We start from the raw sequence: 26,117 nt of genomic DNA on the forward strand, positions 1-26,117 counted from the left end.
CAATGCTTTCTTATTTGCAAAATGTATTTATAGAAAATTACATGATTAGTAAGAAAACAGCATTGAACTGGTGTGAAATTCATTATCTCTAGTTTAGCTGCCTCTGCTATTTCCATGTATTAAAATGAACTCCTGTTTTTCCTTGAATAATAATAAAGCATTCATTTGCACTAACCCTTAGTTTCCTGGGTGTGCCTCAAAGTGGGTCTCAGTCTGATTGAATTTGAATATCCCACTGATTGAAATGTTAAAGACAAACTGCCTTTATTTGCAGGTTACTGCAGACATCCCCTTTAGTATTGTAGGTGTTCATTTGCAGGATGTCCTCCAACAGGTAAGCTCCTATTTTATTCTTGTATATGTAGCTTATTTTAAATATATATATTCTAATAATATATATTGTATATGACTTTGTCTGTTTTGGTACTGAAAAATCAAAGTGGGCCCAAATCCCTTGACCAATGGATTTTATATTTAAACTAGAGCACTGTTGTTGCCCATAGGCCATCAATGAGATGTCTGCATTTTTTTTTCCTGGTAGCTTAAAATATACCTAAAGGCAAAACAGTTTCTTTTTAGATTTGGATAGAGTGGAAAGGAAATTAAACACCTATATGTTCTTATTGCTGTCTGTGCCCCCATTAAGGATATTCACCCTCTCTCTATTTGTCCTGTTTACCATTATCGTTAAAAGTAAAAGAAAATGTCAAATTTTGGGTTGTCCTCAGAAAAGTAATAGAGGGGAAATCTTCCAATGGGAAACTAGTTCTGGTGACCTGGGGGGTCCCCCCTGCTTGGTTATGGGACAGGAAGTGAAGGGAAATCTCCAAAATGGGACACGGATGGCGGGAAAAAAAAATCTGACGGTTTATAACCCTCCTGCTCTATCCAAAATGAAGAAAAAAAAAAAGTTACCTTTTGCTTGTAGTTCTACTTTAAATATGAAACCTGTTAAGCAGCAGTAGCACTTTTCTATAGTTCACATTTCCCTGGTTGCAAAAGCTGCTGTGTGGGTGTTTTATTTATTTATTTATTTATTTATTTATTTTTTTTTACAAGAGGGTTTTTTTTAATAAGATATTTTAATTGTTCTCAGTACATCAGACATGCAGCATATTCGCAAAGGGATTCTTTACAACAACAAAAAAATCCATGCAAAGCTTTACCATGTCATCTTTTGTGCATGGAAAATAGTTTACAAATACAATTGCTTAAGGGCCACTTTAAATGTCTGTGTTGCTGTAACGCATTACATGCATTTATGTGCTGTTCATTTGGAATAGCACCCCGATGTGCTAAGGCAAATCCCATGCCGTACAAGGCACAGCAATGCATTCAAGCATGCTGTACTATGTTGGGTTACAGGTTTGTGGTTGAATGGCAGCCCATTATTTTTAATGAGTTGCTTTAATGCAACGCATGTTGCAGCACTGCACACTGCCAACAATTTAAATGGGCTCAGAATATTCCTGATTTAGGAACTATGGGGGTTAATTACTAAAGGCAAATCCACTTTGCACTACAAGTGCAAAGTGCACTTGAAATTGCACTGAAAGTGCACTTGGAAGTGCAGTCGCTGTAGATCCAAGGGGGACATGAAAGGAAAATAAAAAAATTGCACATGATTGGATAATAAAATCAGCAGAGCTTTCCCTCATTTCAGATCTACCCCTTCAGATTTACAGTGGCTGCAAAGTTGATTTGCCTTTCGTAAATAACCCCCTATGTTTCCCAAAGGCCTCCACGTATAAAAGATATATCAGAGGAATGTGTCCATGCTTTGTATAGTAACCAGTCAGCTCTGGACATGCTCCAAAAATCCATGTAGTGTAAGTGTGCAGACATATTGTTACTTTAAAGCATGAGTGCTCCAGCTGTTGTGGAACTACAAGTTCCATCATGCCTCTGACTTTGGGAGTCATGCTTGTAACTGTCAGCATTGCAATATCTCATGGGACTTGTAATTCCGCAACAGCTAGAAAGCCACAGGTTAAGCATCCATGCTTTAGGCTGGGTTCACATCTAAGCTGCATGCTGCTCCCAGCAGGGGTCTGGAGCACCCTTGTTCTCTGTTTCAGGGATGAATCGGAGCCAAATTTTTGCCTGAATTCGTCCCTGAAACAGAGCCAAAGACGCGCAGGACCTCTGTGCAATCGGCTCCCCAGCCGCCACAGAGATATGTGAACTGGCTCCATAGAGAGCCGGTCACAATCTCCTGTCATGCGAATTGGATCTAATTTGCACTAGTGTGAACCCAGTGTTAAAGTGTATATCATGCTAAAACTTTTCTTTCTTAGTTTTAGATAAAGTGGGAAGGATTGGAACCCTCCTATTGGGTTTTTAGTGCATTGTCATGCTTTGAAAGATAGAGGTTTTTCCCTCACTTCCTGTCCTGCAGGCAATGTTTTAGCAGACAGGAAGTGAGAGGAATTTTCTAACAACAACACAGACTAAAATAGCTGTTGCAGAGGTCAGCTTGCTTCCTGTTTGGTTAAAGGTTGTCAGTAGGGCAGGAAGTGAGGGAAACTATCTCTAACATAGTTCTTACTTGACATACACTTTAAAAGTGGTTCTAAAGCCAAAACATTTTTTACCTTCATGCAAAATATGCAAGGTATGCTCCCCCTTCTCCCTAAATACTTACCTCAATCAATCCAGTGCTGTACCTGGCTGTATCTTTTCTCTGCCTTCTCCCTCTACTCACAGGGACTGAGGCAGCAGTGGGAGCCAATGGCTCCTGCTGCTGTCAATCAAATGGTGTTAGGAGGGTGTGGGGGATGGGGCCGAGCTGTACTGTGTGTGCCTATGGATGCACGTCTGCCCTCATAGCAAGGTGTTGGCAGATGGAGAAGAAAAGGAGCGAGGAGGACCTCAGAAGAGGAGGCGCGGGGCTTCTCTGTGCAGCCATTGCACAGAGTAGGTAAGTATAACATGTATATTTTAAATAACAAACAAAAGTGACTTTAGAAACACTTGAATGCTATTTTGTCCCTGTGTTGTGTGTGGTGTGTGTTTTTTTTTTTTTTTAATTGAACCTACCGTTGCACGTCTGCACAGTCCTAACTCAAAAAGGACAGCTCAAAGTTGAGTATAATTACCAGTTTATACGTATCCCACTATCCTTTCTAGTTCTATTTCCTGGAGCTTTCCGTTGCAATGATGCCACTTTTTCTCCTGACTTCAAAAAAAGAATCTTGATGCTTCAGTAGAGAAAGGCTTGCCCTATTTTCTGTAGGAAGAATGATTGATCACAGAGCTTTTTCTGCAAGCAACAGCTGTCTTTAATGTCAATGGTCCAGTTTACTCTGCACACTGGAGCTGCATTAAAGAGATCAGGATACTATTAGACATTTTAAGTGTCTGATACAATATTTCATCACTATTATTGCAATAGCTAGTTTGTAGTGACCTGGTGTCAGCAAAAAAAAAAAAAAAATATATATAGAATAAGCTTGTAATAAGCTGTGTGAAATGCTATTGCCTTGAAAATTTATAAAAAAACATTTTTGCTTCCACATCCAGGGATTCATTCAACACTCTCAATATTCATTCAGAATTCTCAACAAAAACTGATATAAGTTTTGGAGAGTTATGAAGAGGATGTGTAGCCCCCCCCCCCCCCTTTTTTTTTTTTTTTTTTTTTCTTTGTCGCTACATATTACATTTATTTCTCGGGACAACTTTACTTTAAAATTTTAGAAATTCCTCACCTGTTCTGTCTGTTTCATGGACAATAATCGTGAGGACATGGAGAAGGGTGAAGCTCTTTAATGGAGACATATGACTGCAAAAAAAAAAAAGCACTTGAAAGCCAAGTTACACTATTGTGTTGCAGTAATATGTGCATGTACCACAACACACATTAATATAACGGACATTACATATGCTTTTGCATTGCACTGCCATTCATGAATGGCACCCCAATGCACAGGCAATTTCCAAAATGTGATGCATGTGCATGAGCTGCCTTAATGCAATGGACAGTAATGCACAACAAAGCAAGCTTTAACACTGAGAAAAAATAAAAATGGGTTCTCACAAGACCTAACTTTCCCCTTGACCTAACTTGCCATTCAAAAACCTGAGAAAAAGGCAATATTTTTCAATATATTTGCTAGTTTTGGGTCTTTAACTCGGAAATATAGAAGTAAACATGTGCTTACACTTCCTTGCTCCTGTGCCACTCCGTTTGGCCACTGGGACTAGGCTAAGGCTAGTACTTCTAGGAAGGGTGGTACATCTGACTTCCTCCCCCTCATCACAGCAATAGGTGACATGTGTCTGGCTCAGTGATGCTACATGGGGCCAGGAAAGGGGAGCCTATAGCCCTGACTAAGCTTCAGCAAGTCAATATGATGCTTTTACAAGGAGGTGTGTGTGTGTGCTGCTGATTGAGGGGTGGTAATTAAAGCGGAAGTAAACCCATCCATAAAACAGTTTCATTTCCGGCACGTGCCGGAAATGTAACACTCCCATTGGTTGTGCTCTCAACCAAACTGTGAAACCATCCAATAGCTGGTGTCTAAACTGATCATATGTGCAGCATCATGGCAGTTGTAGATTAAATGGAGGCAAAGATGGCAGCTTCCTTGGCTGAAAGCGATAGGGGGGCTTACTTACACTTTAAGTGATCCTCCTTGTTTTTCCCTGATGGTAGCAGATCATTGGCAAACTTTGCCTCCGTTTAAAATTGGAAGAGAAATAAGGTTGGCTCTTTTACTTAGAACCACTGATGTATAGCACAATATTTTGAAGGGCACTATGGTGGTAATTTATTTTTTAACCATTGTCATGTCTGGTAGAGATAAAGGGCTGCCGGTTATCATTATTGGTTTGCTCTAAGACATATGACCAGCTAAACACAAGGATGAACAGTGGAAATACACTTTTCATGTGGTTCTAACATCATATTAATTAGTATCCCTAAACAGGCCACTTCTAGAGTCTTGTTTAACTTGGTAACATTAATTAAATCCCTGCACAACCACTTAGACGTATGAACTTTGCTATTTGAAATGTCAGATTAATGTATTCAAATGCTTACCTTTCACACTTGAACATGAAAGTTAATTAACGATGTTCTTTTTGTATTCACTAGGCTGTTCTACCTGGCTTTTCAGCTACTTTCTACCATTCACATGGGAATTGGTGAGTATATTGTTTACCTGTAATAAAACATAATTCAACTTCTAAAATTACCAAGGAAATAAAAGTTAGTCTATCTTATGGAAGAAAGGTTAAATTGATGTCAATAATAATGATGCATAATCTTCAGACGAAACTCATTAAATCGAATTATGTTCAGTGTGACTAGTCAATCTTTCTAAATACATGCAGTTTTTGGAAAGAAAACTTTTTTTCTGTTTAGGATCTGTTGCAGCAGCAAGCTCTTATTTCAAGGGCAAAGTGTAGCGCTATCTAACTTACAGTAGATTTGTATATTGCTAACTTCAAGTGAGATTTGCATTTCTATACAAGATTATGGAATGCAAAACCTGCTTAAAGCTGGTCAGTTGTACATTAGAGGGAAGTCAAATGCAGGTCAAATTCACCTGTCAATGAGTTTTGAATGATCTCAGAGGCTTGTGAAACTGATGCCATCAAAACAAGCACAAGCCTCTTTACCTAGGCCCTAAAACAATGCATTATTTTTCTACTTTTTTTAGTTTTTAAATTAATTATTATATGTACACATAGGAAGGCCATCTGCACTCATTACATGTGTTTGTAGCGCTTTTTTTCTTTAGGAGCACAGTATACTAAGCACATGATAATTTTTATTTAATGCCATGCAACTGGACCCATAATGATTTACTGGTAATGTACAATATGTGTCCACACAAGCAAGCCCCCAACCCCCAGATTCGGATGAGAGTTCTATCTTAAACCCTTACTGAAAAAGGAAACGTGGGCTTCCATTGCTTACCCAGTTCTAAAACCGTCAGCTTTCTGTACATTCTGAGACACTGGCCTTGCAAAAGCATGGAGCACTGTAATTCTTTCTGCACAGGTTTCTTTGAAAAATACCCTAACCTCTCTAAAATCACTGGCAATATTGGAGAAGGGTTGTTCTGTTACCACAAGAAGGCATCAGAAATACCTGTGGATTTTTTTATTTTATTTTTATTTTAGAATGAGTCAAGCCACTGAGAGCTCCTGCTAATAGCTCATCCACAAATTTCTATATTTAATACAATACCAAAAATATTGAAGGGCAGTCCTTCAAAAAATGGCGGTCACATTCAAGATTGCTTAAAATCCCAACACCAGCTTCCTCACTGGGCACCATTCAACCCAGGAAACTGATTCTGTGGGGGATAGCATTATAGTGGAGATAATCATTGCTGCTAGAGCTATTGAGGAAACTGTTTAACACTTTTTTTTTTTTTTTTTTTTTTTTTTTTTTAAAAAGCTGGATCTGTATTTAGGTAAATGCTTTTTATAACATGGGATATGTGCTTCACCTCATATATATCTTATGATTTTGTGGTAAACTGACACAAATTATTGCAAATTCTCCTATGCGTTCTACCCCATCTTATTCTCTGAAAGATCTAAAAAAAAAAATGTAATTCATTTCAATAATTAATTTTTTTTTTTTTTTTTTTTTTTTTTTTTTGCTGAAAACTAGCAATTCAGAATGGAACCATGAAAGCTGCTGGATCCTTGCTGTCACTGGAAACACATTTTCAGAAGCCTGTGAGACAACTTAACCATACTGAGATTCAGAAGCAGAAAAGCTTTAGAGAGAAGATTCCATTTATTGGGCTCACAAAAAGTAAGTCACGCTCTCGCAATGACTGCCACTTACGTTTTCTTGTCAATCTCCTAAGAATTGTGTAGGACATGTATCCACACTGTGATAAATCAAAACACACAGATGAAGTCCCCATGGTGAGACAGCTTCATTAATTCATGCCGATTCAAGCCTCTGATGTCAAAAACATTCCGAAATAAATAACACATCGCATATTAAAATTGTCTTTTAAAAGATAAGGTATAAAGTGGTTAGTAAAATCAGCTTTCATGAGCCATTAAGATTGTATATTAGGAAAATAAGTTTGATTTCTGCATCTACTCTACTGTTCACCTCTGCATTACTTTGACCATCCATCCTTTTCTTTCTGTGATCTTAGCGACTGGATAAAACTTTGCTTGATTTTAGTATAAAGAGAGAACACACAACATAGATATTCTATCTTTTTTTTATTACTTTAAAGAAGTGTTTGTATATGTGCAGCGAAATAATGATAAATAAAAACCCATGTTGTGCAGTAAGTAGTTCAGGGAATAATCCAAGACTGTGATACAGGACAGTATGTTCGCATACTGTCTTCTACTTTTTGTCAAGCCAAAAAAAAATTAGATTGGTGTGTGGCAAGTCTGTTCCTTCCTCAGGAAAGTTTTTGGTCTCATCCATGCTTTTCTTATTCTGCTTTGTTCAGGCTGTGCTGTCAGCTGGTATACTAATATTTGTAAACTAGGTAGACGCAGAGAAAATGAATAAAACAAATGGTGGTTATTTGTGATTTCAACCTGTTAGCCAAACCTGATTAGTAAAATGTGACTCACTTTGATATGTTATGGGTTACAGCTTTCAATGGTAATGCATGCATAACAGTTCACTAATAAACCTCTCATAGATTGTGCATAAATATTAAACCCTATCATATATGTTCTAGCCAGAAACTACAGTTATTTTCTCTTCAATCCAATTCACATGTGCCCTAAAATCATAAATGTGATTGGTGGCTGTGGGAATATTGTCCCACTTCTACTAAAGAGCGGTTGATGCATCATATCCTGGAACAGATGTACAGTTGAGCATTCTCTTTCTATTTTGCCACCTAGTATATATTTTCACTTTCTTATACTAGGTAAAGGATAGGTGCATTTTAGCTCATAAAAAGTTGAGAAACATTTTTCAGTGAAAATGTTTCTTCCCTGGAGTTCAGATTTAAAAACCCCCTTAGATGCTCAAGCTGTTCTTCACTGCTGGGCTAGAAAGAATCCTGTGCTCCTTGGCAGCTGTGGGGAGACCATCTATTTTACTACCTCACATGTACTAGAACAGGGGTCTCCAAACAAAGGGCCAGTTTACTGCCCTTCAAATATTAGGGGGGCCGGAGTATAGCCAGTAGGTGTAGAAAATGCCCTGGCATCAGTGGGAGTAAGCAATGCCATAGGCTTGGTGGTCAGTGGCAGTAAAACAAAATACATGTTTGGTGTCGGTGCGAGGAATAGTGACCCATATTTGGTGTCGGTGGGTGGAATAGTGCCCCATACTTGGCATCGGTGGGAGAAAGATGCCTCACATCAAGGGAAGGAATTGTACCCAAGGCCCGGATAAAGGCTAGCAAAGGGCCACATCCTGCCCCCGGGCCGCAGTTTGGAGATCCCTGCACTAGAATGACTTGCCTATTAACCTATAGACAGGCTACTATTTCCTGTGCTAGAGGGAAAAAAACGCCTCTCTCCAGTGCTGTCATGGAGAAAAAAATACTTCATATCCCCAACAGTGAAGAACTATATTTGTATCTGAGTTTATGCTACTGCTATAAGGTGGGGCAGAGGGGGTTGGGGAGCATGTTTATTATGTATCAGAAAATGAGTACCTGTCTTTTTGAGGCACAGTGCCTTGAAAAAGTATTCATACCCCTTGTGATTTTTCCACAGCTGGTAGAGACATACCTACATACCAACACTTACAGCTGTAATTGCAGCAAAAGGTGGTTCTAAAGTATTGGCTCGGGGGCTGATTACAAATGCATGCCACACTTTCCAGCTTTCTGGCGGGTTCGATCTGAACACACCTGAGCCCATCGCTACTAGCCACAACTTTAACGGGAAAATAGTGACAGTACCTGTTAGTGGTCGACCCCACATTTCTCCAGTTAATGCAGTTCTGTGCCCATTAAACACAGAGCAATGGGAAAACAACAAAATTAAATATGTTTAAAAGCTGCAGCTCCTCTAAATGTACTCATTAAGTTTGCCCATAGTCCAAAGCATTGTCCACTATTAACCTGTTGTTGATCCTGTCAGCAAAACCATAAGTTCCCCACTTCCTTAAGGATGGGTGACAATACTGCACCAGTGCTATTGAAATCAGTTCAGCTTTGTGCCCACTTCAGTACTTGAACTACAATGAAACATAGGGATGTGCCTAAGGGTCCATTCAGTTCATCCGTTTTTCATCAGTTTTATTTTATTTCATGTATTTATTTATTTATTTACATCCACTACCAATGCAAAAACGGATGAAAAACTGACCATTTGTCAATTAACATTCATTTTTCGTCCGATCTATTTTTTTGATGAATGAAAAATAGAGCTTTCGTCTGTTCAAAAAAAAATGGATGTTGATGGAAGCGGATGAAAATAGATGATCATCCGTTTTTTCCATAGGAATGCATTGATGTCCGTTTTTCATTCAAAAGATGGATGAAGAACGGACAAACGGTCTGTGTGTATAAAAGGGGCCTAACAGTAGAGGCTGACAATCATCAGTTGGTCCCACCTGCTGTCTTCGATTGAATAAGAGGTCATGGGGGATTTGGTTTCAGCAGGAGCTTGCACATCATAAGGAAATACTATCCAAGCACTGCTGAAACCCTCCCACCAGGATGAAGCGCTTGAGAGCGTTTGAGCTACAGTGGGCCATTTGAGAAGTAAACGGTTATTTTCAAGCAAAACAGCTTGCTAGCTCACATGACATACAGTATGTCTGCCACCATCATTTAACCACTTTCCTACAGGGCGCTTTCACCCCCTTCCTGCCCAGGCCAATTTTCAGCTTTCAGCGCTGTCACACTTTGAATGACAATTGCGTGGCCCTGCTACACTTTAACATGACATGACATTTTTATCATTTTCTTCACACAAATGGAGCTTTCTTTTGGTGGTATTTTAATCACTGCTGGGTTTTTTTATTTTTCACAAAAAAATAGTTTCTTAGTTTGTCAGTAAATTCTCTAAAATAAGTCATTTTTCTCCTTGACTGATGTGCGCTGATGGGGGTGACACTTATGGGCACTGATTAGCTGGCACTGATAGCCAGCACTGATTGGTTGCACTGATTGCTGTCACTGGTGGCGTGTTATTGTAATTAGGGCACTGATGATCAGTGCCCTGATTACATGTCTTGATGTCCCCTGGGAGGAGATGCTGGTTGGCTATCCTCACCACACACACTGTCAGTGTGAGGTGATGAGAGCCGATTACCAGCATCTCCTTGTTTACATGTGACTGGCTGTGGAAGGACACAGCCAATCACATGGTTAAAGAGCCACGGCTCTTTACAGAGATCGGGGTTGCACCATGTCCTAACAACACGGCAAGGCCGGCGTGCTACGTGCCCTCGAGAGCGGCCGTACTTGGACTACATCATATGATGTCCACCCAAAACAAGAGCCACACCGATCCTCTGTTGGGCGGGCAGCAAGCGGTTAAACAAGGATTAGCCTTTAAATATATTTTAATGTATTGCCTGCGTTTTAGTTGATCTCATCCTCCTCTTGTAATCTCCTGTATGGCAGCATTTACTACTGAGAGGGGCAGCACTAGGATCAAATATGTTGTGCTGAAGTGCACATGAGCTCGCAAGTAGAAGGCAGGCAAGGAATACACCTGAGCGATTAATTTTTTTGCTTGTAGCACTTAAAACGCTCATTCATGTGGTGTGTGGTTTTTTTTTTTTTTTTTTTTTTTTTTTTTTTTTTTTTAACCAGCGTTTTCTGCCGAAATAGGTCGTCCTTCCTCTTCCTCCGTCTCCCTTTTTAAAATGCTTGTAAAAAGCTGCACAAAACTTCAGTAAATCACTATGCTCAGGTGTGACTGAAGCCTTATGAGAGAGCAGACAAGGAACGTACGAAGGAGAGAAGGAGAGAGCAGAGGGATGACTCATTATATTGCTGCTGTTCCTTCTAAGCCCAGTCACAGGGAGATGACCAGGCTGTATGTAACTGTTGTAAGGCAAAGTTAGGTCATCACTCTGGTGTGTGTGTGTGTGTATACTTTTTGAAGGCAAAACAGATTTCATATTTGTAATCTAAAAAAATATATTTAAGTCTGGAATTCAGATTAATCGTTAGAAAATATGAAAGGGTTCTAATTGCTTTCCTTGCTTAATTCTGTGTTTATCTATATGGGTAGATAATAGAAAAGCATACCATTTTATTTTTGCTGCTAATTCCTATGTACATACAAAGTATTTATTACACATTGGTTTAGGTCAAATGCAACTAATTATATTCAGAGGTAGATTAAAATGTATGACAAATTCGTTTCTCAACTTCCATATCCCATAGTGAAATGTTTGATAATTAATAACCTAAATCATTTGCCTAAGGCTGTTTGTAAAAATGTCTGGAAATGAAGAGTCATCAGTGCAGCCACATAAAGCATTTAATAAGGAAGAGAAACAAGCAATTAATTATCATTTACTTTGTTTCTGAGTGACTACCCAAAGCGAATACCATTTTGAAAAGTTTGCCATTTAAAGCAATTGTTATAGAGGTTTGTCTTATCCTGCTGCCCTAGGCATTGGCTAATAAGAACTTTATAGTAAGGTGTGCATTAAAGTGGAGGGCATGAAGGTGTAAAAAGAGCAGTCTTCTGCACTATAAGAATTAAATAAATGTGGTTCCAAATTAGACCGTTGCAGGCATGTTGTCAGTGCACATGCCCCACAATTTCATGTATCCAGGGATGAAATGTGTGATAATGTTGGTAGGGATCTGGGTGGGCAACACATCCAGTGGTTAATGGACCATGGTATTTTATGCTTCTGAAATATTGAATGGCTTAGTACATTTTCTAATCATTGCCTGCATCTCCACTTTAAAAGTGGAAACTCGCCATTTCCAAATGCAGTTTCATAACTAAAACAAACCTTTCCATAAATAAACACTGGTAATAGGTGTGCAAAAGCAGTTGAGGCTTTAAAGTCACACAAAAAAATTATAATCAAGATATAAAACTTATTTTATTGCAAAATCCATATAAAACCCTTTAGGCTGTCTACACATTATACATTTTTTTTTTCTTTACCTTTTCAACTATGTTGTGCAAGAGCTTGACTGATTGTATACAAATTGAAAGTGTTTAGGTTTGACCTCATTATATGGTTTTGGCAAATGTAAAGGAACATTGTATAATGTGTAGACAGTTTTTTTTTTTTTAGAGTTAACTGGCAAAGTATATGCACTACAATACTCATCTAGACATAGATATCACCTAACCACTCCCATTTCCACATGGTATCAATAACAGATCAATTCCTGTTATGAGTTTATTCCATGTGAGATTCCATTTTGGGAACTCATTAACTAGAAGGGTTTCCTATGGATTTTGTACCAAACTAAGTGTGTGTGTGTATGTATGTATGTATTTTCAAATTCCCTTGTAAACAGGGATGTTGGCACTGAGCAGTACATAACATCCTGGTACTATTTTTTTAAGTAATAGGAGTGCATTCATAATCTATATACATTTGTAACTAGAAAGAGATTTGTAAAGGGCATTAACACCATAAATGTACCCAGGTGCAAAAAAGGGGGGCACTGGTGCAACTGACAAAAAAAAAAATGGGCAAGGAATTATAAATGAAGAAAGTCTTTTTAGTCCTTAGAAGTCCATAAAGTTCAAATTATGGCAACATCCGCAGTCTTGCTTCCAAGCAGGATCTGATTAAGCTCCCACCAGCCAAACATGTATAAACAAAAAAAGGAGAGAAAAGTGCCACTAACTAAGTGTGATATTTATTTAAAGCCAAGTGGCAAAATGAAAAACAATAAATCTGCACTCCCCTTTTTATAAGACTATAAAAAGCATATCAATAGGTCTCCAGCAGGTGGCAACCTTCCAGGTGGTCAATGGTGAGCAAGCCCCTCTGCAAGGATGTGATGTAAGGTGCTTGGAACCAGAAAGTTGACCAGGGGAACACCAGGAAGAGCCAGCAGATCTTTCCTGCTGTCCACAGTGGTTCTTATCCATGTGATATACATGCTCAGTCTGCTGCTTTTGCTGGCTCTTCCTGGTGTTCCCCCAGTAAACTTCCTCGTTCCAAGCACCTTACATCACATTCACGCAGAGAGGCTTGCTCACCATTGACCACCTGGAAGGTTGCCACCTGCTGGAGTCCTATTGATCTTCTTTTTAATGTATTTTAAATGTGAGTGCATATTTATTATTTTTTATTTTATCAACAGGTTTTAATGCTACACTTGGAGTGGTGTTTTTTTCTCTCCTTTTTTCTGTTTTATACATCTATACATTTGAAGGGGACAAAAGGAACTATTGAATATTTGCCCAATTATTTTCATCTAGACCAGGGAAAGACCGTTTTGTTTAATCACTTGCTGACCTGCTCACCCAGATATACTGTGGCGGGTCGACTCTCCTGCGCAAACTGACATAACCTGCTCTTGCGGACTGACGTACAGGTATCGGCCATGCGTGCCTGCCACGGGAGCATACCCACGGACTCTGCCGGTGGCCCCCGATCACGGCGAGGAGAGGCAGAACGGGAACTGCCTATGTAAATGAGGCATTTCCCTGTTCTGCCTAGTGACATGACGGGGATCTACTGCTCCTAGTGATCTGTCATGTTTCAGTAAGCCACCCCCCCCACAGGTAGAACACACCGAGTAAACACACTTAACCCCTTGATCGCCCCCCCTAGTGTTAACCTCCTTCCCTGCCAGTGTAATTTTTACATTGATTATTGCATTTTTATAGCACTGATCAAAGTAATAATGTTACTGGTCCCCAAAAAGTGGGGTCAGTTTGCCTGTCGCAGTCCCGCTAAAAATCGCAGATCGCCGCCATTACCAGTAAAAAAAAAAAAAAATCTTTCCCATAGTTTTGTAGACGCAATAACATTTGCGCAAACCACTCAATATACGCCTAGTGTGTGTGATATTTATATATATATATATATATATATATATATATATATATATATATATTTATAAATTTGTTTCCAAAAATATATGTAAGAATATATACCGACATATACTAATGAATTAGTTTAGGTTTTTTTGGGTATGTATTATAGCAGAAAGTAAAAAAAATGTGTTTTTTAAAAAAAGTCAGTCTTTTTTTTTTGTTTTTTTTGTTTTGTTTTATAGAGCAAAAAATAAAAACTGCAGAGGTGATCAAATGCCACAAAAAAAAGCTCTATTTGTGGGAAAAAAAAGGACGTCAATTTTGTTTGGGTACAGCGTTGCATGACCGCGCAATTCAGTTAAAGCAACGCAGTGCTGTATCGCAAAAAATGCTCTGGACATTAAGGGGGTAAATCCATCTGGGGCTGAAGTGGTTAAAGACTACTCTCACCCCTGCCCAATAGCACTTTTGGGGCTCATTTACGTTTGCTTCAACAAGGCTTCGGACAGGCTTTCTTAAAGCTCTCTGAACGCTAGTCCATAGCTCTGGTCACAAAATAAAATGGTTAGCTTACTGTCCTGTTTACATCTTGCTTTTGCTTTGCTTAAAATTTACCCCATGTAGCTTCAGTGGTGCTTCAAAGCCTCCATAGAAGTCTATGGCAAAGCTTGCTTGAAGCCTCACTGAAGCACCAAGCCAAAGCAAGGTGTAAACAGGACTGTAAGCTAACCATTTTATTTAGTGACAGGAGCTTTGACTGGCATTCAGAGAGCTTTAACAAAGTCTGTCCAAAGCCATGTTTTGAAGCAAGTGTAAATTAGCCCTTGATGATAAAGTGATCAGCCAAGATGGATTTTCTTAGCTGATTGCCCTTGCATTATACTTCACTTGGGGCACTCCCTTTCCTTCAAATGTCAGAACATGCACAATTGTTTGTAGTTAGGTTTGGTTAGAAATATAATTTTTGAAGGCTGATTTGTGCATGCACAGATGGAACCATCAAAGGAATGTGGCTACTTTAACCATTATACATGTGGAGGACTCGCTCCTACCACTAAATGTCTCAGGTTAAAAAATTACATACTGGTACAGGAGACCACAGGTAGTTATAATGACATAACCATAACCTTTCCTCCACCTTCACATTCATTTTTACCTTCATATTACATAGTAGTGCATGTTCAAACTACTGAACAATACAATAACCACTTCAGTAGATATGAGCAAACATTGAGCCAGAGGTGTCTGCTAAGGTCTTAAGTTGCCCATTTATGTCCCAGATATTACCCATTTTCTGCTGGGGGAGGGAAAAAAGTGATCTAATGTTTGTGTAAAAATGGGTAGACATGCATGGCACCGCCCAATCAACATTTTACTGTATATGATATGATCTGTTTATGTTTCATTTATAGTATATGATGGTTTTATGGATCATACAAAATATGTATTCCCCTTTTCTTTTTTAGCCAGTACACTGGACAAGCACTGCTGTAAGAATGGAGGGACCTGTGTGCTAGGCAGTTTCTGTGCTTGCCCTAAGCATTTCACTGGAAGATATTGTGAGTTTGACTCGAGGAACGTGTACGTGTTGAGCCAATTATACCTAAAGCCTTCTCTTTTTTTTTTTTTTTTTTTTTTTCCCTCTTAAATTTGAAAGATTGATCATTGCTCTCTTTTCTCCTATGCAGGGATTGTGGCTCTGTAGCTAATGGACATTGGCTGGCAAGAAAGTGCGCTTTATGCAGATGTGCTTATGGAACTATGTATTGTTTTCCATCCGGGGACTGTGGTACGTCTACATATAGAAGTTTGCAATTCTAAGCAGCACAGAAAGATTGTCTCTGATTTGTAATCCATTCTGTGTAACAAAAGCTCTGTTTACAGTACAGGCATTTATAGACCATAAAAATAACGTGTACAAATAAGTACACGTTTCTTGGGTAGATGTAGCAATAAGCTGCTGGAATTAAACAGTGCCTGCGGCAATCTTCTCTGCTTAATGGAAATGATTGTCTTCTGTTTTTGTTATTTCAGAAAATCCAACTGATCCAATGTGTGCTTAGTTGGAACATGTTAGTCTTTGATAAGCAATGCTGACATGAAAAACATACGAGATAGGTTTACAAGAATGAGACTGAAATGATTCCTGACAGCAGCAGTGTCTTGTAGTTGACTGAGTGCTAATCCTATTATTTTGAGAATATACCTATGATGATAAATTCAGCTAAAGTAACTGTTAACAGAAAAAAATTAAATGGGCTGCTAATGCATTTCATAAAATTATACTTTAGTACCCACTGCACAGAGGCTAAGATATTTGAGGTTTTTTTTTTTTTTTTTTTTTTACTTTGCTGTACAACCCGTTCCTTTGTTATCAGCCATTCTTAATATGACAGGTACAAGATGACTATCAGATGTCTTTTTCTGAAGGTTGACCTGGTACTTATGCCATGGCACAGACATAAGTAGGAGAGGATTCTGGTAGTGTGTTTTGTCAAGTGAGGGCGACAGTAATTGGTCTTTTCTTACGCATCTCCCCCTTTATAGCCAATCTCAGTTGGTCAGACATGAGAATATTATGATATCTAACCAAAAAACAGTTGGATCTAGTCGTGATTATCGTTGGTGTATGGCTAGTATCCTTAGGTCATTGCATAGGTGGTTTGAAGATACTGTTTACAAAATACCAGTAAGTTGTGGTTGATAAAATAGGATTTAGGCTGCATTCACACCTGAGCATTTTCAGCTCGTAAAACGCTCATCTCAAAAGTTCAAGAACGCCCAACAAGCAAAATCCTATTCATTTAAATGGACCCTGTTCACATCTGAGCGTTCTGTCATCTGAAGCAAAATGCCTGAAGCTCAAAAAAGTACATGAGCTTCTTTTTGGGCAAATTACAGGCATTTTTCTGCTTTTTAGATTGTTGACCTATACAAAATTTTGGCAAAAATGCACGACTTTCCGCCTGAAAACGATAAGCTTGGCCTTAATCACCCATCAGCTTCTGTTTTGTCTACCTACTGTGTACAGGGTTGCTTGCTGATAAGGCCATACAGCCAGCCCTTCTTTACTGGGTCTCGGCCTCATTAGTTCAAAAGGGGGGGCCCAGGCACCTACTGAGCAGAAGAGCCAACTGTACTGTCTTTTTAAAGACCGCAATTCTCTTCTGCCTCCCCCTGCAGTGCTGCCAGCTTCTCCTTCTCTCCCTCCCTCCAGCTGCACTGCAGGGGGATTGGTTCTAGCACATGCGCTCCTTCCATCTGCTGTCCGGGCCCCCCTGTGTGCCCCTTTCCCCTGCAGCACTGCCAGATTTCCTCCTCTCCTCGCTCTCCAATCCATATCCATTGTTTAGCCTCACTATGGAATGAAATGCTGCAAAGCTTACTCGGGCAAATGCTTGGTATCGGTACCGATTAGGATTGCCACATCATCCCTTTAATCCAGGACACATATGAATTACACAGATTATGAGGCAGATTTAATGCAGATAAGGCACCAAGTGAGTTTAATTACCACTTTAATCAGCCACAGAACCTGTGTAATTAATGTATGTCCTGGATTAAAGGGATGATGTGGCAACCCTAGTGCCGATACTAGCATCAGGACAACCCTAGTATTAATACATAAAGGAAGAGACACTGGTGTGCACTAAAATAAACCACAGTGCTGGTATCTGTGAAACATGGAAATACAGCTGATTGAAAAGCTTCAGATAAAATGTGGATTTTAAAGGTTACAAAAACCAAGAAAAAAAATGTTACTACAGAGGTGAGGGCTTTGTGACATGTCTGTAGACATATCATGGTGCTTTTAGTGCAATTTTAATATCCAAATTCTGATTACCCTCTCTATTTATGACACAGCCACTAGCTCTTTTTCATAAACCGTTATTACATTTAGCAATGTTTTTGAAAGTGTGTTCTGCCTTCTTTCTTTTTTTTTTTTTTTTTTTTGTCAGCAGTAAAACTTTAAAAGGAGTACTTATTGCCCCAATTGTCCTGGAGACAAATGATTGCCAGTCGGAGGTGAAAAAAAAAAAGTTTTTGCACAATTTGGATCAAAGTGGTGGTGCGGGTATGAAATCGGTTCAGTGTTGCTAACCTACCAGATTGAAATTTACTGACCCAACGCCCAAACGTTTCTGGCACAGTCATGTTTTTACTGCCATTTTCAAATTACAGTTTTAAGTGAAAATGTCAGTATTTAGGCTACAAACAAGTACAATCTGGAATTGGCAATGTGATTTTAAGGTAGCTATTAAGGCAAAAAAACTATTTTCTTATTTTATTTTCGATATAGTAAGTAAGTAGCTCAGGGACAGGACTCAGAAGGGTTAGAATGGGCAGGCACACACACATGAAATTTGTCTTTCACAGTGACACTGATAGCAGCATCGCAGATGATGACACCTCACCGACCCATGTCCCCTCCTGAGTCATAGCGACAGTCTCTTTCCACACCAGGTGGTCCCTTCAGGCCAAACAGCACTGGCGCTCCCGGCTTGGCTTGCTCCTGACCCGCACACGAGGCTCTGTCTGCTCCGTTTGGCTCACTTGCACCATGACATCACATAACACGTTTAGGCACCGCCTCTGCCAGACCCGCCAACCGTACACACTGTGTAGCAGGCACTCGGATGGTCTCAGCCAGCTTTGGACTGGAACTGCGCATGCATGACCTGAGCGTTACAGCCATATTTTTTTTTACTGGCAACCTTTTCCAGTGACTGGCATTTATGGCAGAAAAAAAGTGTCTTTTTTTTTTTTTTTTTTCTTGCTGCCAGTAAAAATACTGACTGGCAACACTGAATCCGTGTTAAATGGGCTGTAACATCAGCCAAACATATCCCAGCATTGCTGGTTTGATTAAAAAAAAAATTGTAGTTGGAGACTTTAATAAATCAAAGCTTTTTAAGATATATGTGGTGATCATTTGAACAATGGCCATTACAAGATCTTTTTTTCATTAGCAATTCCCCTCATTTAAAATACAGAAATATTGGCTTCAAAATCGGTGAAGCCTGTCGAATAAGATCCAAAACAAAGGAACAATAAAAAAAAATGTTGGCTACACAGTGAAATTGCCCGGCCTCTGACACAGACTGGCTCTGCACCTGAATTTTGCAAGCAATAAAATGTCATTTTGGTATGAGTTGTCTTGGATTCCATTTGTCACCTTGCAGATGGGGTTAAGATGGACAGATAAACTAGATTATGTGAGAAAATAGGAGCATATGGAGGCAATCACTGCTGTCATGCATTTTATGCCCTTTTCATAGCAGGAAAATGACAAGGCACTAGTTGTCTTTATCAAACGTCCTTTATGACTACAAAGGGAGCTTCAGAAATCAGCTGCACACACTGAACACCTTTCATTCGCATAAAGTGCCCCAATTCCCTGTAAAAAGAGACTTTTGTCCTGTTTGCTAAGGATCTGTAATTTGCAATTCTATAGGGTTTCCTGCCTTATATATCAGCAATCAACTGTCTCATTATTTTGTATAAATGCTAACAGACATTGCATATCCTTTTTGTATTTTAAGCCTATGCTTTCTTTTCTTTTTTTTCAATTTGACTACAGAAACCAAACTGTGAACTAATTTATTTTTTCTATTTTTTTTTTTTTTTTTTCATAGATGCATCTGAATATAATGAAGATGTCAAAATGGTACAGTCTGGAGGACTTACAATGTCACCAATATCTCTCCTTGTTTTTCTGTTTATGGCAACTATTCCGTTACTCCATTGGAACTAACTCTTCCCATGTTTGTAAAATAACTGTATAATTGAGATATAGACATTTTAACAGTTTAACATATTTATTGAAAAAAATGGAATCTTGCACTTTTCCATGTTTACATATTTTTATTGAATTAAATTTTTAATGAAAGAATACTGTATTGTACTTGCAAAATTTACATTTCTGTGTACAATGAAAACCTTTTATTATTTTTTTAAAAAAAGGCATTTTATTTTGCTTGCTGTTTGTGTCCCCACTGGGGATGATTCATTCTCACTTACCGTCTGGTGATGGTTGTCCAAGAAACATGAACTGTAGGAAAAATCACACTGTTAACAGCTGTTACCTGAGCAGGAGTCGGTATGAGCAAAATTGATAGTTTTTGCTTTGTTGAAATTTTCCTTTTAACTTTCCTGGACATGTTCTTGTGCCAAGAATGGCTCCTTGATAGTTGGGGAAAATGACAATAGATGTTGAGGAAAAGAGGAAACTTAGCCTTTCGAACAAGGTTTTTTTGTTTTTGTTTGTTTGTTTTTTTTGTTTGTTTTTTTAACTCCATGCTGGCATCTCTTAATACAAAAAAAAAAATTTGGTGCACATTGCGTTGCACCTAGAAAAAAGAAAATAACAGTTGTAAGCAAGATGGTTTTAACAGCAAAACGATGCCATCAAGTCAGCAATGACATTATGGTCAATTTTAACTTTTTATAAAACAAAGCCATGTGATCTTTTCTAAAGATAATTTCACAAAAGCAGTGCATATGGCTAAATTTTAGCCTAATTTTGATACAATTTTCGGCAAAAAGGTGAAATAGGTAGTCCTGCAATGGATTAATTTTTGGCTAAAGTCATTCACTCAATCAAACAGGCGGTGCAGAGCCAGACTTCTGCATAGCCATGTGGGCCATAGCTTGTTCAGCCTGGATCAGCCAAGATTCAATCTATGTTGATGGAGAAATCAAGCGTTTTTTCTTTCCTTCCACCATAGAATATCAAAACTTTTATGGGCTGCTATACAGTTCACCCACTTTGTACTTGTATACCTAGAAACCAAACTGCTAGTAGAATTAACAGTATTTGCATTTCTCTTCTAGTCATTGGTCCTAGGTATACAGGCATAGGTCCGGTAATAGTATTGTTCATTCTTTCCACCCTCTGCCTTAAGTGTCCATGACATTTGATCGCATTAGTGTGATATCAGTCAACTGTAATAGGAAGGAGATGGCTAAATACAGTTTTCTTAAAGTAGGGAGTATATAGTAAATTTTGCCCTTCACTTTGGAGATTTTCTGTCATGACCTCCAAAAACAAAGTTTTTGCAAGCAAATGTTGTTCTGTTTTATATAATGTAGTTTACAATAAAGTATTACTTTTACATTTTCAGTTTGTGTGGTGCTGGACTCGCAAAAATAAAGCCATGGTATTAACCACTTGCCTACCAGGCACTTTCACCCCCTTCCTGCCCAAGCCATTTTTCAGCTTTCAGCGCTGTCGCACTTTGAATGACCATTGCACGGTCATGCTACACTGTACCCAAACAAATGTGTGTTTTTTTTTTTTTTTGTTTTTTTATCATTTTCTTCACACAAATAGAGCATTCTTTTGGTGGTATTTAATCACTGCTGGGTTTTTTATTTTTTACAAAAAAAAGGCAAAATTTTGAAAAAAAAAAAAAAAAGATTTTTTTACTTTTACTAAATTTTGTAACTAAGTAATTTTTTGCCTTCACTGATGAGGCGGCACTGATAGGCTGAACTGGTGGGCATTGATGAGGTGGCACTTATGGGCACTGATGAGTTAGCACTAATATGCTGCACTTATGGGCACTGATATGTGGCACTGATAGACGGCGCTGGTGGGCACGGATAGGTGGCACGTATAGGTGGTACAGATGGGCACTGATGGGTGACACTGATGGGCATTGATCGACGGCAGTGATGAGCATTGATGGGCAGCACTGATAGGAGGCATGGCATTGCCAGCACTGACTGGCATCGCTAATGGGCACTGATTGTGGCACTTGTGTGCAGTGATGGGCACTGATTGCTGCCACTGGTGGGCACTATATGCTGGCATTGGTGGGCAAAGGTAGGCACTGTGACACTGTGTATGTATTTATTGTAATCAGGGCACTGATGATCAGTGCCCTGATTACATCCCTAGATGTCCCCCTGTGAGGAGATCCGCTGATCGGCTCTCCTCTCCTCACACTCTGTCAGTGTGAGGCGAGGAGAGCTGATTACCGGCATCTCCTTGTTTACATGTGACCGGATGTGATTGGACACAGCCGAACACATTGTTAAAGAGCCGCGGACCTCTGAGGAATGAACAAAGGGTTTTGTCTACATCTGAAAATCATATAGTGATGTTTCTACTGCTTCTATATACTTCCCGCTGTCACTGGTTCCTAAGGAAGCAGTGAGTGCTTGGTACCACTTATGTCACCAGAAATCCCTGCCGCGTAAGCAAAAGGACAGGGACAGCAGTGACATCACTGCCTCAATATGGCCACTGTTATTTGGACAATAATGTCACTACTATCCCCGACCCCCTTCCCTTACATAGCAGACGAAAGCTCAGGAAACTGTCATTTGAATTTATGTTGGAGCAGGATCGATCGTGTCGGTTTGCTGGGGGGGGGCCTCCCATGTTGAGGGCATGTAGCTTGGTATGGTTTAGTGGGCTGCATGCTCAGATTAACGGTCTGGTTTGAAGTTGCTGGGGGGACCTTGAGCTTTTTTTTTTTTTTTTTTTTACGTTTCACTTTTTGCATTTTTAAAAAATAATCTCTCCTGGCCAAATGGAATTTTAAAAAAATTGGCTTGGTACATGTTCCAAAGGGAGGTGCACACCTCCCTAATCTTCTTCTTCATTTTTTTTTTTTTTCTTTTGATTATGCTAAAAGTAAAAATATGAAAATTGTAGGGTTAGAACCTTTTTTTTTTTTTTTTTTTTTTTTTTTTGGTTTTTAATGTGGTCTGTGTACCTACTCTTTAGGGAGTTGTCACTGAAACAGTAATAGGGGGACATTTTAAAAAGGTGATGTTTGTTCGAGAGACAGCTGTCCAAGAGAGGATTTTCTTTGGAGAGGTCTCCTTTCATTTTCTGGTGTTTCAAGACTTCAAGTGAAGAAAAATCTACTCAAAAGAACACAGACAGTGGGTGCATAAAGTAGTGGATTGATAGCACTAGAGCCTTAAGATAATTGTAGGTGACACTTTGCTAATGGCACACTGGATACCACGTCCCTGTATCTTTTAAGGAGGAGTAGGATCCCTCTAGGCATACCTGCCCTTAAATTATCTATTATTATATGTGTGCTCCAACTGTGGAGACTCTCAAATTATAAAGTTAAAACTGAAGTACACTGGGGTGCAGTGACGTGGCTACTGCAGTATGTATTTGCAAATGTGTACAGATTAAACCCTTTGTTTTTAGCGTGAACTGTTAGGGTCAGTTTGGTTTGTTGCAGGCTGGCTGTTAAGTGAGCTGGGAATTTTTGTTTGTTTTTTGACATGGGTTGCCCTTCCATGTGCTCCTTGCTGTAAAGGCCAGTTATAGGTTGGGGTGGTTGCCATTTGTTAGCACAACTTTGTAAAAATCTAATTTACCTAATAGTGCCTCCATGAGGCATCTGAGTGCTATGCAAGAGGCTTCTGAGGAACTACCACAATAACTTCAGGATAAGATACTTTAAGAAATTTGAATTGAGATTTAAGCACCACACTCAAATATTCCAAGTAAGGTTTTATTCCAAACATTAACTGGATACAAGAGTCAACGCATTTGAGCCACACATCACTCCCCCCCCCCCCCCCCCTTTTCATCTGGGTACAATGTAAAATAAAAAAATAATAAAAGTCATTTTGCAAGGATATATGAATAAAAGCCATGTTCATGTATTTATATTTAGTACACCGATATGCATAAGTGTGCACAAAGTCATCTGGGAGAAACAATGTTTTTGATTTCTAAAAATACACATATATAAAAGTAGACTATAAACGTAATAATTATAGAGGCACTTTAAGGACGTGTTATCTGAATCAATTTTCCAAATTTCAGTAAATATTATCACAGTTATATCATATACAGTTAAATTATATTTCTTTATAAAATGAAAAGACAAATGGTACAGGTGTCATACAGCAGGCTACAGGTGTTATACAGTAGTTCATCATTTTGCCTTACAATGTTTTATCCAATGAGTTTTAAGGTATAGAAGGACATTGTACAATGCAATCAATGTGTGCAAATCAAGTTATTTGCACTGTAATGCTTCAGTGCAGATCTTAAGCCGCCCATACACTGTTCAGTTTTTTTTTTTTTCCATTCAACCAGTGGGCTAAACAACAAAAATGAAAAAAAAAAACTGATTCCTCCATACACACATTTGAAGTAAATGGGGGAATCCTCCCCACTGCGCTATTGTATTCTGACTGTGGGGGGATTCCCCTGCTGTCACAATACACAGATCAGCTTGCAGTGATTGGCTGCAGTCACTGATTGAGTGGCTTTTTTTCTAGCAGGGTAGTTGAACTGAAATTGATGGGTAAATCAATTTCTGTTCAGTTGCAGTAGCCACAAATGAATTTAAATTTTGCTGGTCCCTGCTGAACTGACCACATTTCAATCCATTTATGGTCAGCTTTAGTAGTTAGATGACATTTTAATGTAAACAAATAGCAGGTGTTTCTAAACTGGTACAAGAGAAACAAACTAGCAGGGTGCAACGTGTTGCATTAAAATTCTAAAGGCAAAACTTTTTTTTCCATTTTTGGATAGAGTAAGAGAAGGTTATAACTTCTGTCAGGTTTTTTGACATCTTGTCCAGTTTTGGGGAGTTTCCTCTCACTTCCTGTTTTTGACTATGGGACAGGTGAAGAGAAAATGCCTTCAAAGTTAGGGAATCCCTGGTTGGCACCCGAACCAGTGTCCCCATTGAAAGATTTTCCCTCTATTCCGGTTCTAGAGTCAACCCAAAATTTGGGATTTACTTTCACTCTCAGTGATGATAGAAAACAGGACAACTTGAGAGTGAATCTCCCTGCCAGGGAAGGCTGCACAGACAGCAATAAAATTCCTCTCCACTCTATCCAAAACTAAAAACAAAAAAAGAGAAGTCTTTATTTATACTTTAATGAAAAAATAAAACACAACTCGGTTATAGAAAGGTAAGGGATGAAAACATCTGGAAAATCCAAGTGTGGCGTTAATCGGAGCTCTGAGATTTTCCTCTGGGTGTTGAGTTTGAAGAGCAACAGTCTATTTGACCAGTGCGAATGACAGCAGCATGAATTTGCCTTAAAGCTTTTATATGGTGTTACAGAACAGCATGATTTTCAGCTGTAGCAACAGCATTGTTTAGCAGAAATACTAGATCTGCTTTGACTTTTGAAATTCTTGCCTGACAGGCTACAGGATTAGTATTGCTACAGGAAAAGTATTTCCAGCATAAAATAATGGGATTATCCGCGCTGTCCCAGAAGCATGCCTGGTGTTGCTAGCTCTAGATAGCTAATGTGGCTGTCCATAATCCAGCTGCACTAGTGGTTCCCAGCGCTCCCGGAAGGGTGGGATGCAAATCAGCGATGTACAGGGACACTGCAAGGTGATATCACTTCCGGGTACAGGGCCAGCGGGAGGTGTGCGTTCGGAGCATGCATGCTCCTTCCTCCAGGTTCTGCTGGGGGCCATCTTTGAATTGTTTTTTATAAAAGCCACATTCACAAGGATACCAAGTAGCTCACAAGGCAGGTAACCATGGGAACATATAGACACAGGAGCACAATACGATTCCAAGAACTAAGAACAATACTTATCAAACAATTAGACATAAATATAAATAAAACTACTAATAAAATTGATGGATATATAAATTAATGAATTGATAAGCTACAATACTTACAACGAATGACCAATAAAGTCCTTGATATACAATTATACATCTATAAAAAGTTAAATGTTTTAGAAAATGTTTAAAGCGGAGTTCCACACAAAAATGGAACTTCCGCTTTTCGGAACCCTCCCCCCCTCCGGTGTCACATTTGACACCTTTCAGGGGGGAGGGGGGTGCAGATACCTGTCTAAGACAGGTATTTGCACCCACTTCCGGCATAGACTCCCATGGGAGTCTACGCCTCTTCCCGTCCCCACCGCGCTGTCTCCTGGGAAACACACAGCTCCCAGGAGAGAGCGCTGGACCACTTGGGACGTGCAGCGCGACTCGCGCATGCGCAGTAAGGAACAGGGAAGTGAAGCCGCAACGCTTCATTTCCTGATTCCCTCACCTAGGATGGCGGCGGAAGCTGCCGAGAACCGAGCGGGTTCTCGGCGTCGCCTGCCGACATCGCTGGACCCTGGGACAGGTAAGTGGCCATGTATTAAAAGTCAGCAGCTGCAGTATTTGTAGCTGCTGGCTTTTAATATTTTTTTTTTTTGGCGGTGTGGGTGGACCCCCGCTTTAAGTTTGCTATAATAGATATAT

At 39.3% G+C, this 26,117-nt stretch overlaps 1 protein-coding gene across 1 annotated transcript; it reads left to right on the plus strand.

Annotated features, from left to right (window-relative positions):
• Nucleotides 1-282: 282 nt before the first annotated feature.
• Nucleotides 283-19,777, plus strand: CRIPTO (cripto, EGF-CFC family member). Its single transcript, XM_073626533.1, has 6 exons — nt 283-334; nt 5,099-5,148; nt 6,632-6,778; nt 15,357-15,471; nt 15,579-15,679; nt 19,527-19,777. Exons 1-6 carry the CDS (start codon nt 321-323, stop codon nt 19,643-19,645), a joined length of 546 nt encoding a protein of 181 aa, XP_073482634.1. The 5' UTR covers nt 283-320; the 3' UTR covers nt 19,646-19,777.
• The last annotated feature ends 6,340 nt before the right edge of the window (nt 19,778-26,117 follow it).

This window comes from Aquarana catesbeiana, linkage group LG01 (genome assembly GCF_042186555.1).
Source record: "Aquarana catesbeiana isolate 2022-GZ linkage group LG01, ASM4218655v1, whole genome shotgun sequence".
Lineage (NCBI taxonomy): Eukaryota > Metazoa > Chordata > Amphibia > Anura > Ranidae > Aquarana > Aquarana catesbeiana.

Excerpts from the sequence above, each read along its gene's own strand:
- CRIPTO (XM_073626533.1), top strand. Across the intron at positions 6,779-15,356 it reads ATTTATTGGGCTCACAAAAA|CCAGTACACTGGACAAGCAC; the intron begins GTAAGTCACGCT and ends TTTCTTTTTTAG. Across the intron at positions 15,472-15,578 it reads GAGTTTGACTCGAGGAACGT|GGATTGTGGCTCTGTAGCTA; the intron begins GTACGTGTTGAG and ends TCTCCTATGCAG.